The sequence below is a fragment of the Polypterus senegalus genome, chromosome 2 (genome assembly GCF_016835505.1).
Source record: "Polypterus senegalus isolate Bchr_013 chromosome 2, ASM1683550v1, whole genome shotgun sequence".
Taxonomy (NCBI): domain Eukaryota; kingdom Metazoa; phylum Chordata; class Cladistia; order Polypteriformes; family Polypteridae; genus Polypterus; species Polypterus senegalus.
In genome coordinates this window covers 58,843,456-58,856,944 of record NC_053155.1, presented here as the reverse complement: position 1 = coordinate 58,856,944, position 13,489 = coordinate 58,843,456, and the positions used below count along the sequence as shown (strand labels likewise).

General features: G+C 37.4%; 1 protein-coding gene across 50 annotated transcripts in view; it reads right to left on the bottom strand.

The window, feature by feature from the left end:
• The window catches only part of LOC120522953 (sporozoite surface protein 2-like), a 117,180-nt gene that overhangs the window by 60,222 nt on the left and 43,469 nt on the right, over positions 1-13,489 (bottom strand). For 35 of the 50 annotated variants that reach the window (XM_039743805.1, XM_039743806.1, XM_039743802.1 and 32 more), the window contains exons 5-14: positions 13,164-13,217; positions 6,091-6,129; positions 5,069-5,107; positions 4,535-4,576; positions 3,520-3,558; positions 2,992-3,030; positions 2,464-2,502; positions 1,494-1,532; positions 961-999; positions 294-332 (exon numbers count right to left, since the gene is read on the bottom strand). In XM_039743805.1, coding sequence (XP_039599739.1) covers positions 294-332; positions 961-999; positions 1,494-1,532; positions 2,464-2,502; positions 2,992-3,030; positions 3,520-3,558; positions 4,535-4,576; positions 5,069-5,107; positions 6,091-6,129; positions 13,164-13,217 — 408 coding nt within the window. The remainder of the gene's footprint in view (positions 1-293; positions 333-960; positions 1,000-1,493; positions 1,533-2,463; positions 2,503-2,991; positions 3,031-3,519; positions 3,559-4,534; positions 4,577-5,068; positions 5,108-6,090; positions 6,130-13,163; positions 13,218-13,489) is intronic. The other 15 variants (XM_039743759.1, XM_039743760.1, XM_039743758.1 and 12 more) reach the window with 15 other exon arrangements.

The window sequence follows — 13,489 nt, the reverse complement described above, 5'->3', positions numbered from 1 at the left end:
GCACTTTGCAACAGATTTATATTGTAACTTGTGCACATGAGCAAAGGAAGACAAACGTAGAAAAACAACTTATAAAAATTCCTCTGAGGTTGGAATGAAAAATCCAAGAGTCAATCAATGGGATAAAACATACAAATGCAAAGGCACTGCTTTCAGGCACAGTAAAATTGTAGAATTCTGAATTCTAAGATCCCCGCAAGCATTACATACACAGACCTACCCTGACACACACAAACAGAGTCATTCACACAAGCTTGGCACAAATAAATTCAGAACGTTATGTATAAACTTACCTAAGGGTTTTGTCATCTTAATATTTAGCTCTTTGTTATCTGAAGAAAAAAATTAAAATGTAATCTAGATGTCAAGAGTTAATTCAAGTTTAAAATACACCACTCATTAATTTAATGAATCTGTCCTTGGTGAGAACACAGTAGTCCAGCTGCATAGTATTGCACAAACAATGACGGGCCACAACTATTTTCTTCTTAAATTTTCTGATTACCCCTTTTCCAGTTCTTCAAAATAATAGCATTGAAGCCTTGTGTGAAGAACCTTAAAATCTTTCTTGCTGAATGTTTAAAGTTTTTGTGTTTCAGATAATAAGAGTAAAATTATTAGATGAACACGACATGACATGATACATGTCATACTAAAGGGCAGAGTGTGAGATGGAGTATGTTTATGTGTATAAGGGTAGACTAGCAACTGATTAGGATGTGTGAAGACATTCTACTTGTGGTTTCTCTATCCACTCATCAATTTTCTCAACCTACTTATCTACAAAAGGGTCACAGGGAAATTGTCATCAATCCCAGCAAGCATTATGTGCAAGGTAGGATCTATCCTTGGACAGGGCAGTAGTCCATTACTGGGTGAACATACACACACACCTATCCACGCACACACACACACACACACAAAATGAGAATAAATGCAAAATGCTATGTCTATGTTTACATAAGGGTTCTGTCACATTAGTATTCGGATCCTCATTATCTAATGAAAAAAATAAAATTGTAATTTTGATGTCAAAAGTAAATTCAAGTTTAAAATATACCACATACTAATTTAATGAATCTGTCCTTGGTGGGAACAGAGCTAGTCCAGCTGCATAGTATTGGACAAACAATGATGGGCCAGTACTATGTTCTTCTTAATATTCTTAGCTAAAATGTTTTGTTCCCCCACCCAAGGGTGTACTTTGCAACAGGTTTATTTTGGAACTTGTGCACATGAGCGAAGGAAGACAAACGTAGAAAAACAACTTTTAAAAATTCCTCTGAGGTTGGAATGAAAAATCCAAGAGTCAATCAATGGGATAAAACATACAAATGCAAAGGCACTGCTTTCAGGCACAGCAAAATTGTAGAATCCTGAATTATAAAATCTCCGCAAGCATTACATACACAGACCTACCCTGACACACACAAACAGAGTCAATTCACACAAGCTTGGCACAAATAAATGCAGAATGTTATGTCTCCACTTACCTAAGAGTTCTGTCACTTTAGTATTTGGCTCATTGTTATCTGAAGAAAAAAAATAAAAATGTAATCTAGATGTCAAGAGTCAATTCAAGTTTAAAATATACCATTCATTAATTTAACGAATCTGTCCTTGGTGGGAACAGAGTAGTCCAGCTACAGAGTACTGCACAATCAATGATGGGCCACTAATATGTTCTTCTTAAATTTTCTAATTACCCCTTTTCCAATTCTTCAAAATAATAGCATTGAAGCTTGTCTGAAGAACCTCAAAATCTTTCCTGCGGAATGTTTGAAGTTTTTGTGTTTCAGATGATAAGAGTAGTAATTATTAGATGAACATTACATTTCAATATGAATATAACACAATACATGTCATACTAAAGGGCAGAGTGTGAGATGGAGTATGTTTGTGTGTAGGTATGTGAGTTATGCATAGTGATGGTCTTGGCTTCACCTAGAATTGTATCTGCCACAAGTCCAATGCTGAGAGTTCTGCGTACCATGACTCTAAAATTAAACAAGTGAGTTCAAAAAATGGATGGAAAAAAATATTACAATTCTTCTAAGAGGAAATTCTTCAAGGATTGGAATGAAAAATGCAAGTGTCAATAAATTACATAAAACATACATAATGCAAAGAAACTGCTTTCATGCACAGCAAAATAGTAGAATCCAGAATTATAAAAAAAATGTGTGTGAAGCTGTATTTTTCAAAATATAAGAAACTGTGTCAACTTGTAAAAGGGTAGACTAGCAACTGAATAGGATGTATGAAGACATTCTGCTTGTAGTTTCTCTATCCACTCATCAATTTTCTCAACCTATTTATCTACAAAAGGGTCACAGGGAAATTGTCTCCAATCCCAGCAAGCATTATGTGTATCCTTGGACAGGACTCTAGGCCATTACTGAGTGAACACACACACACACATACACAATGAGAGTAAATGCAAAATGCTATATCTATGCTTACATAAGGGTTCTGTCACATTAGTATTTGGATCCTCGTTATCTAATGAAAAAAATAAAAATGTAATTTAGATGTCAACAGTCAATTCAAGTTTAAAATATACTACATACTAATTTAATGAATCTGTCCTTCGTGGGAACAGAGCTAGTCCAGCTGCATAGTATTGAACAAACAATGATGGGCCACTACAATGTTCATCTTAACATTCTTAGCTAAAATGTTTTGTCCCCCCACCCAAGGGTGCACATTGCAACTGATTTATATTGTAACTTATGCACATGAACAAAGGAAGACAAACGTAGAAAAACAACTTTTAAAAATTCCTCTGAGGTTAGAATGAAAAATCCAAGAGTCAATCATTGGGATAAAACATAAAAATGGAAAGGCACTGCTTTCAGGCACAGTAAAATTACAGAATCCTGAATTATAAGATCCCTGCAAGTATTACATACACAGACCTACCCTGACACACATAGAGTCATTCACACAAGCTTGGCACAAATAAATTCAGAACGTTATGTATAAACTCACCTAAGGGTTTTGTCATCTTAATATTTAGCTCTTTGTTATCTGAAGAAAAAAATAAAAATGTAATCTAGATGTCAAGAGTTAATTCAAGTTTAAAATACACCACTCATTAATTTAATGAATCTGTCCTTGGTGGGAACAGAGCTAGTCCAGCTGCATAGCATTGGAAAAACAATAACGGGCCACTACTATGTTCTTCTTAACATTCTTAGCTAAAATGTTTTGTCCCCCCACCCAAGGGTCCACTTCGTAACAGGTTTATATTGTAACTTATGCACATGAGCAAAGGAAGACAAACGTAGAAAAACAACTTTTAAAAATTCCTCTGAGGTTGGAATGAAAAATCCAAGAGTCAATCATTGGGATAAAACATACAAATGGAAAGGCACTGCTTTCAGGCACAGTAAAATCGTAGAATCCTGAATTATAAGATCCCCGCAAGTATTACATACACAGACCTACCCTGACACACATAGAGTCATTCACACAAGCTTGGCACAAATAAATTCAGAACGTTATGTATAAACTCACCTAAGGGTTTTGTCATCTTAATATTTAGCTCATTGCTATCTGAAGAAAAAAATAAAAATGTAATCTATATGTAAATAGTTAACTCAAGTTTAAAATACACCACTGATTAATTTAACAAATCTATCCTTGGTGGGAACAGAGTAGTCCAGCTGCCTAGTACTGCACAAACAATGATGGGCCACTAATATATTCTTCTTAAATTTTCTGATTACCCCTTTTCCAGTTCTTCAAAACAATAGCATTGAAGCTTTGTGTGAAGAACCTCAAAATCTTTCTTGTAGAATGTTTGAAGTTTTTGTGTTTCAGATAATAAGAGCAGTAATTATTAAATGAACATCACATTTCAATATGAAGATAACACAATACATGTCATACTAAAGGGCAGAGTGTGAGATGGAGTATGTTTGTGTATATGTATGTGAGTTATGCAAAGTGATGGTCTTGGCTTCACCTAGAATTGTATCTGCCACAAGTCAAATGCTACTGAGAGTTCGGCGTACCATGACTCTGAAATTAAACAAGTGAGTTCAAAAAATGGATGGAAAAAATATTACAATTCTTCTTCTTCAAGGAAATTCTTCTAGGATTGGAATGAAAAATGCAAGTGTCAATAAATTACATAAAACATATAAAATGCAAAGAAACTGCTTTCATGCACAGCAAAATAGTAGAATCCAGAATTATAAAAAAAATGTGTGTGAAGCTATATTTTTCAAAATGTAAGAAACCGATTGTCAACATGTAAAAGGGTAGACTAGAAACTGATTAGGATGTGTGAAGACATTCTGCTTGTAGTTTCTCTATCCACTCATCAATCTTCTCAACCTACTTATCTACAAAAGGGTCACAGGGAAATTGTCGCCCATCCCAGAAAGCATTATGTGCAATGTAGGATCTATCCTTGGACAGAGCAGTAGTGCATTACTGGGTGAACACACTCGCACATCTACCCACGCACACACACACACACACACACACACAATGAGAATAAATGCAAAATACTATGTATGCTTACATAAGGGTTGTTCTGTCACATACGTATACAGATTCTCGTTATCTAATGAAAAAAATAAAAATGTAATTAAGATGTCAACAGTCAATTCAAGTTTAAATATACCATATATTAATTTAATGAATTTGTCCTTGGTGGTAACAGAGCTAGTCTAGCTGCATAGTATTGGATAAACAATGACAGGCCACTGCTATGTTCTTCTTAAGATTCTTAACTAAAATATTTTGTCCCCTCACTCAAGGGTGCACTTTGTAACAGGTTTATTTTGGAACTTGTGCACATGAGCAAAGGAAGACAAACGTAGAAAAACAACTTTTAAAAATTCCTCTGAGGTTGGAATGAAAAATCTAAGAGTCAATCAATGGGATGAAACATACAAATGCAAAGGCACTGCTTTCAGACACAGCAAAATAGTAGAATCCTGAATTCTAAGATCCCCGCAAGCATTACATACACAGACCTACCCTGACACACACAAACAGAGTCATTCACACAAGCTTGGCAAAAGTAAATGCAGAACATTGTGTTTCCACTTACCTAAGGGTTCTGTCACTTTAGTATTTGGCTCATTGTTATCTGAAGAAAAATATAAAAATGTAATCTATATGTCAAGAGTCAATTCAAGTTTAAAATATACCATTCATTAATTTAACGAATCTGTCCTTGGTGGAAACAGAGTAGTCCAGCTACCTAGTATTGGGCAGACAATGATGGGCCACTACTATTTTCTTCTTAAATTTTCTGATTACCTCTTTTCCAATTCTTCAAAATAATACCATTGAAGCCTTGTGTGAAGAACCTCAAAATCTTTCTTGCACAATGTTTGAAGTTTTTGTGTTTCAGATAATAAGAGTAGTAATTATTAGATGAACATTACATTTCAATATAAAGATAATACAATACATGTCATACTAAAGGGCAGAGTGTGAGATGGAGTATATTTGTGTGTATGTATGTGAGTTAGGCATAGTGATGGTCTTGGCTTCACCTAGGATTGTATCTGCCACAAGTCAAATGCTACTGAGAGTTCTGCGTACAACGACTCGGAAATTAAACAAGTGAGTTCAAAAAATGGATGGAAAAAAATATTACAATTCTTCTTCTTCAAGGTAATTCTTCTAAGATTGGAATCAAAAATGCAGGTGTCAATAAATGAGATAAAACATACAAATGCAAAGACATAGCTTTCAGGCATAGATAGCAAAACAGTAGAATCCAGAATTATAAAAAAAAATGTGTGTGAAGCTATATTTTTCAAAATGTAAGAAACTGATTGTCAACTTGTAAAAGGGTAGACTAGCAACTGATTAGGATGTGTGAAGACATTCTGCTTGTAGTTTCTCTATCCACTCATCAATTTTCTCAACCTGTTTATCAACAAAAGGGTCACAGGGAAATTGTCTGCAATCCCAGCAAGCATTATGTGCAAGGTAGGATCTATCCTTGGATAGGGCAGTAGTCCATTACTGGGTGAACACACACACACACCTACCCACGCGCACACACACACACACACACACACAATTAGAGTAAATGCAAAATGCTATGTCTATGCTTACATAAGAGTTCTGTCACATTAGTATTTGGATCCTCGTTATCTAATGGAAAAAAAAAATGTAATTTAGATGTCAACAGTCAATTCAAGTTTAAAATATACCACATATTAATTTAATGAATCTGTCCTTGATGGGAACAGAGCTACTCCAGCTGCACAGTACTGGACAAACAATGACGGGCCACTACTATGTTCTTAAGATTCTTAGCTAAAATGTTTTGTCCCCCCACGCAAGGGTGCACTTTGTAACATATTTATATTGAAACTTGTGCACATGAGCAAAGGAACACAAACATAGAAAAACAACTTTTAAAAACAATTTCCTTTTATATTTTTTATTATGTTTAAATTCTAGAGTTGCCAGCTGTAGTGTTGGAAGAGGATGTTATTTTATTGCACTTCTAAATTCAAATCAGATTGTACTACCTACAACATTACAGCAAAACAACCCTAGTCCTACTTTCAGATGTATGCGCTCAGTAACATTTAAAATGATCATACATGTGCAGGGAAGGAGTTTCTGCTAGCATTGCCCTATATACAAGGTATGCCTGAACATAGCAAAAACAAAAACTGTCTACCAGTAATGACCAAACTTAATGTGTGCACAGTTATATCTCCTCATGAGAAGATGATACCCATCACTGCATGAATTTAAAGAACTCACGTAATTCCAACTATTCGGTCACAGCAGGCCAAAAACACATTTATTTCACTCTACAAGGCTGATGTGATAAATTAGTTTAAATATGTGGTAAAACTAAGTACAAAAAATCCCCACTCAGTTGAGAGTTTTAATTATTTTAAAAATGACCAGTACCAGTCTCTAAAGAGCACAATGTCTAAGTACAAAAATGAGGGAGTACTATCTTCAGATGTCTTCTATGGCACTGCCATTTTTTCGACCCCCTTCCATTGCCAATTTCTCTTCCCTGGTGAACCATAACACATCCAAAAGTATGTGCAAAGCTATACAGTGGAACCTCAGTTCACAACCATAATTCGTTCCAAAACTCTGGTCGTAAACCGAGTTGGTCGTGAACTGAAGCAATTTCCCCCATACAATTGTATGTAAATACAATTAATCCGTTCCAGACCATACGAACTGTATGTAAATATATTTTTTAAAGATTTTCAAGCACAAATATAGTTATTATATGATAGAATGCACATCTAATAGTAAACTAAATGTAAAAACATTGAATAACACCGAGAAAACCTTAAACAACAGAGAAAACTAACATTGCAAGAGTTCGTGCTATAGCCTTATGACCCGATAGCTGTAAACACTTTTTTAAAATGAGTTTTAAGCACAGGGGAAAAAAAGGAACATTAGAACAAATCCGAACTTTATTTAAAAACCAACCACAAGCAACCAAGAAAGTAACATTGCAGGAGTTCACGCTAATACCCTTACAACCCGATTGCTGTAAACACTTTTTTTAAAATGAGTTTTAAGCACAGGGGAAAAAAAGGAACATTTGAAAAATCTGTAATTTAATAAACCACCAAGAAAAGTAACATTGCAATAAATCAGGCTATGAACCACTCCCTGTAAACACATTTTTTAAATGAGTTTTAAGCACAGGGAAAAAAAACGAACATTTTAAAAAAGAGAAAAGTAACATTGCAAAAATTCACGCTACAAACTGAAAAATTAACTTTTGAAAAATTCGTACAGTAATACAAAAACCATAAACCAGGCATGTCAAACTCACTACCATTGGTGGGCCGCTTCGACTGCCATATGCAAGTCCAGCAGGCCGCACTGTAACAAATACTATTATACAAAGTTACTGTAGCTTTCTTTCCAATACTGAAAACTTTAAAAAATTTAACACTTAAAGTTTAAAGTTTAAAGAAAAGCAATTTATTTCCATACAATCTCCGTACAACAGCGTACAATTAGAGTCTTAGCCTCTTAGCTAAGTCCTTATATTATTATATTATATTCATTATATTATATTCATTGTTTATATAGGAGTCTTACAGTGTGAGATTTATTTCTTTTGTCCCGACACTTGGCACCTCTTGTTAGTGACCAGTTTGTCAATATTAGGCTTGAAATCTTGTGCAGCTGCAACTTTTATGAGGGATGAAAGGTGCTCGGCAGTAAGTCTTGAGCGATGTGGGGTTTTGGTAGCTTTCATTAATGAAAAAAATTGCTCACAAAGGTAAGTGCTTCCAAACATAGACAGTACTGTCGATGCCAACTTATGGATCTGCAATACGAGGGTGGCAGGTAAGCATACAAGCCTGGCACACTAATTTCGTTGTATTTTGCCATCAGAATAGAATCTGACTGCAGTTCAGTCAGTTCCATTTGGATACTCTCAGGCGCATTCTCAACGTTGTAAGAGTATGGTGACGTAAACAGCACAAAGTCCTGTTCATGTGAACTGAAATCGCGAAAACATTCACTGAATTCATTGCTCAGTAATACATGTTGGAAAACAAATCCTCCAAAATCAAATTTTATTTTACTAAGTTTACTTCAAAGTTAATATTGTAAAATAAGCCGATATGCAAAAAGCCCCCTGACCTACACTAATTATACAAACTCAAAATCACAAAAATCTGTTAATAAACAACTCCCCAACTTCTCACGTCCACTTCAGATCTTCAGCTGTAGTCTGCACTAACTGTTCGTTACAATACCAGCACAAAATTACATAAAACTATAGCAAAAAAAAGTGAAAATATGCGAGCTATTACTACTTCTGATGGTCAGTTCTGCCCAGTGGCCAGTCTCAGCAGCCCAGCCAGTAGTGTAGCCCAGTGGTCCGCAACCTTTTTGACACCAAGGACTGCTTTACTAGGAGCAAATTTTTCCAGGGTTGTTGGAAGTTGGAGTTTGTGGGGTGAGTATGGGAGGGTTCGTAGGGCAGTTTTATACACAATTTACATTACATTTCTATTATTATTGTTATAATATAGTAATAGAAATTATACAGCTTACCATAATGCTGAATCAGTGAGAGCCCTGAGCTTGTTTTCCTACAACCAGACGATCCTATCTGGGGAGGATGGAAGACAGTGACACGCGAAGTGTGTTGCTTATGTTGAGTCTATTCCGTAATCTTGTTTTGGTTGCTGTCACTGCAGAAAACGTGCATCACAAAGATAGTATGTTGGAAATGGAAGCAGCTTCAATAGCTTCTTTTGCGTTAGTTTAATCTTCTCCTATCTACAAGTTATGCTGACTAGAATTTTTCTCAGCATTTCCTTGCGATAATACACTTTCAGGGTGCTAATGATGCCCAAGTCCAATGGCTGAAGCACTGCCGTGCAATTGGGTGGGAGGAATTCAACGTGAACATTATCTAAATGCGGAAGCATGTTGTGGTCAGCACAGTTACCCTTTTCTTCTTCTTTCATATTGTGAGGTTTCTGAACTCTTTTGGGATCTGGGATCCACCCCACCCAATGGGAACAACACGCTGAAGTGCGTCCCGAAGCGCTATTGCCACATGTGAGGTTGTTTGTCCGGGTCCCAAGAGAGTTTAAAAACCTCATATTTTCTTGAAAGAGTGCCGCATTAATTGGAATGTTTCTTGAACAAGCATCACTGCAACTACATAAAAACGGCTTTTTCGGCGTCTTCAAATGCAGCAGTTCTCATACATTTGCAACTCGAGATTTTTCTTCTTTTTTGCATATAGCACGTATGCCGTTTCTATAGAAGGGTGACAATGAGTTAAATTCCAATGGATGCTTTTCAAATGTTGACAAGCAATATGGAAAAGGTATCACTTAAAACCACACAAAACAAAAACAGCAAAAAAACAGTACGAGGAATGTTCGAAGAAAGAACATTTTTTTACAATGCTTCTGTTGGGGATCGTTGTTCAAATGTCCACAACCGAGCTGTGACCACAGAACTAACTGCTCTGTGGATTATTCATTCAAGCATTTCACGGTCACTTCGTTGTAATGAAAGTATCTGCTGCTGAATGTACTTCGTAGTAACAAGATTTCTGTGGACTCGTGTCATATGGGGAAACTGTCAGAAACATAAAAACACTTTGTTGTAATACTCTCTCACCACGGTCTCTCCTCACTCTGGGCTGCTGCAAAGCCCCGCCCGCCTAGTGTTCTGAAAAGTGTCCTCAGTAAAGGGGGCAGCCTTTTTGTTGTAGCCCTTCATTGAGTGAGTCTCCGTTGCTGGCAGTTCTCTCGCGGCTCGGTAGTGGGCCGAGACCGCAGCCTAGCACTTCAGTTGCGACTTCGCCGCTGCAACTATACTAGCAGATGACGTTTCCAGTACCATAATGCCATGGGAAAACGTGCTTTTGTCAGAAGGCAGAAGTAAGAAAAGTCAATAAGTAACGCTGAAGATGCAGAATGATTCAATCACAAATGATAGTAATCATTTTGTACAAGTTTAGTGCTAACTAGGATCTGTTATGCGGGCCGCATGCAGCCCGGGGACCGCGTGTATGACATGCCTGCCATAAACCACCAAGAAAACTAACCTTGCATGAGTCCCGTTCTGGCATGAAGTGAGGAGGAATTGGGTGGAGAGGAGGTTACAGTTTTGAGGGAGAGTCTGGCTCCGTGATGGAGGGATGTTTTCCTTCAGGTGTTTTCTCTGTTGTGATTTCTTGGGTTTCTGGTGTGTTTAGCTGGTGGATCAGACTTAGTGAAATAGTGGTCTAATGTGACTTGCCTTTTCCTACGCATTAAAATTTTTCGGAAATGCGAGACGACATTGCCGTTCATCATGTTTATCACTCTGTTCGTAACCGCTTTGTCAGGGTGGTTCTTTTCGAAAAAATCCTTGCACTTGTTCCATTTTTCCATGATGGCTTTTATCGCATCACTTTTTATAACCATCCTTTCCTCTTCTTCCCCGGAGTACTGCTCCTCGGTGAGCAACCTAAGCTTCTCCTGCTGGAGTTCAGTGAGTTCCTCTGTCGTCAGCTACTCCTAATGATCCAGGACCAGTTCCTCGATGTCCTCATTGTCCACTTCAAGATCCATGCTCTTGCTCATGGACACAATCTCATCCACAACAGGAGGCTCAAAGCTTTCTAAAATCTGTTCAGGAACGCATTCAGGCCAAAGTTTCTTCCAGGCTGAGATCAATGTGCGGTGTGTGACATCTTCCTAGGCTTTATCAATGAGGCTGATGCAACAAACGATATTAAAATGGTTCTTCCAGAACTCTTTCAGGGTCAAAGACGTCTCCTCGGTCACATTGAAACACCTGGTGAATAGTCCTTTGGTGTACAGTTTCTTAAAATTTGAAATAACCTGCTGGTCCATGGGCTGCAGAAGAGGAGTCGTGTTGGGGGGGAGGAACACGACCTTAATAAGTCTCCTCGACCATATCGTCAACCAAATTTGGAGTGTGTGCCGGTGCACTGTCAAAAACAAGGTCCTTGTGACCCATTCCTTCAAGTTTGCCCTCCACATCACAGGCAGTCTGGTTTTGTTTACATTGTGCTGCTTGAAAGCACAAGGGTTCTCAAATTGGTAAACAAGTAGCGGCTTGATTTTTACCTCGCCACTAGCATTAGCACACAGCAAAACGGTTAACCTGTCCTTCATTGGTTTATGGCCGGGCATAGCCTTCTCTTCCTAGCATCCTCTTCCAGAACAATCTGGTTTCTCACAGTTGAAGACTTGTTGCGGGATGTAGCCTTCGTCCTCCACTAATTTTGTGAAATTTTTCACAAATTCTTTCGCAGCTTCAGCGTCGGAACTAGCAGCCTCTCCATGCCTTGCCACACTATGAATGCCACTTGTTTTGCGAAACTTTTCAAACCATCCTCTACTGGCTTTAAATTCCTCACTTTTGGCACTCGTAGAAGGATAGTTTTGCAGCAAATTACCATGAATCTTCCTGGCTTTCTCGCATAACATCGCCTCGCTTATGCTATCCCCTGCAAGTTGCTTTTTGTTCAGCCACACTAGCAACAGTTTTTCCACCTCTTCCAGCACATGAGGCCTCTGCCTGATTAACGCTGTAACTCCTTTTGCAACATCGGCTGCTTTAATAGATTCTTTCTGCTTTAGAAAAATTGAAACCATAGATTTTGACTTCTTGTACTCGGCAACAAGATCAGTAACACAAACGCCACGCTCAAACTTTTCAATAATTTCTTTCTTTACTTCGATTTCAATTTTCTTCAAAACTTTCTTCTCACCACTCTTCACTTGCTTAGAAGCCATGGTTAACTGCAAAAGCCCACGAAATACTGTAGAGCACAAAGAGATCAGAGGTAAAGCACGCACGTCTGACTGAGAACAATGAACAGGGAGCGGCTCAACATGTGCTTAAATACAGTAATCGGTGCATGCGAACCGGAAGGGAAATGGAATAGAGCACGAAGAGTTCACAGCGAAAGCACGCACACACGTGCAAGCACACATGTCTGACCGAGAACAATGCAACACGTGCAGAAATCATCGGCGCGCACAAACTGAAAGGGAAACTGGCTTGTTTGTATATGGAGTGTGTGGTCGTGAACCGAGACAAAAATTTGGCAAACTTTTTGGTCATAAACCGAGTTGTATGTGTACCGAGACGTTTGTGAACCGAGGTTCCACTGTATGTGAAAGTACATTTCCAAATATGGTGTAGCATAAAACAGTGTTTAAAAAGACATAGATAAGAGGATCAGGTGGATATATGTGGAATCACTGAGTGAAAAGAAACACAGCATGAATTAGTGTTAAGGCAATATCTTATTTATTTAGGAGCAGTTTTAGTCTATAGAGTGAAAAGTTGAGACTGTGCACTTTAATATAACTAGAAAGGTTGAAGTCAAAAGAAATGATTTGGAAAGAGTGGACATCAGACCTAGGGAAAATAGCCTAAGGATAGCCAATACTATAGGAAAGTGGATTAAGAAAATTAATGGGGCAGCTGACTGATTGTCATTAACTACAGGTAATGATTTTTGTTGATGTGGGTGGAAGTAGTATTATGAATAGTAGTGGTGCAAAGCAGAGGAAAAACTGAGTTTCTTCAGTCTTATACACATATCAACAAAGCAAACCATAAAACTGATAGGAGTTTAACACTTAGAAAGATAAGAAAGTCTGAAATATGTCTTACGGTCCTCATACCTTTCATCAGTTTCTCAGCTTCAGGTGTTTCTTCTTTTCTCCTTTTGGAAAGTGCTTAAACATAATAAAAAAGATGCAGAAACAAAATATAAGCACAAAAATCTTAAAAGAAATATTTGCAGTAGGCATTATATTAAAAAATATGTAAAAGTCAAATAATTACTTATTGGGCCTCAAAGTAATACTGCAATTTACCTAGAGAAGCATCTGAAGAATAAACAGTGAATGTAGCGCACATATAATTTAACACCTTTACTTTTTTAGTTTCAATTAATGTCCAGATCAGAAACAGAGTTTTGCCATTTTTAACCATACAAAGAGGAAAA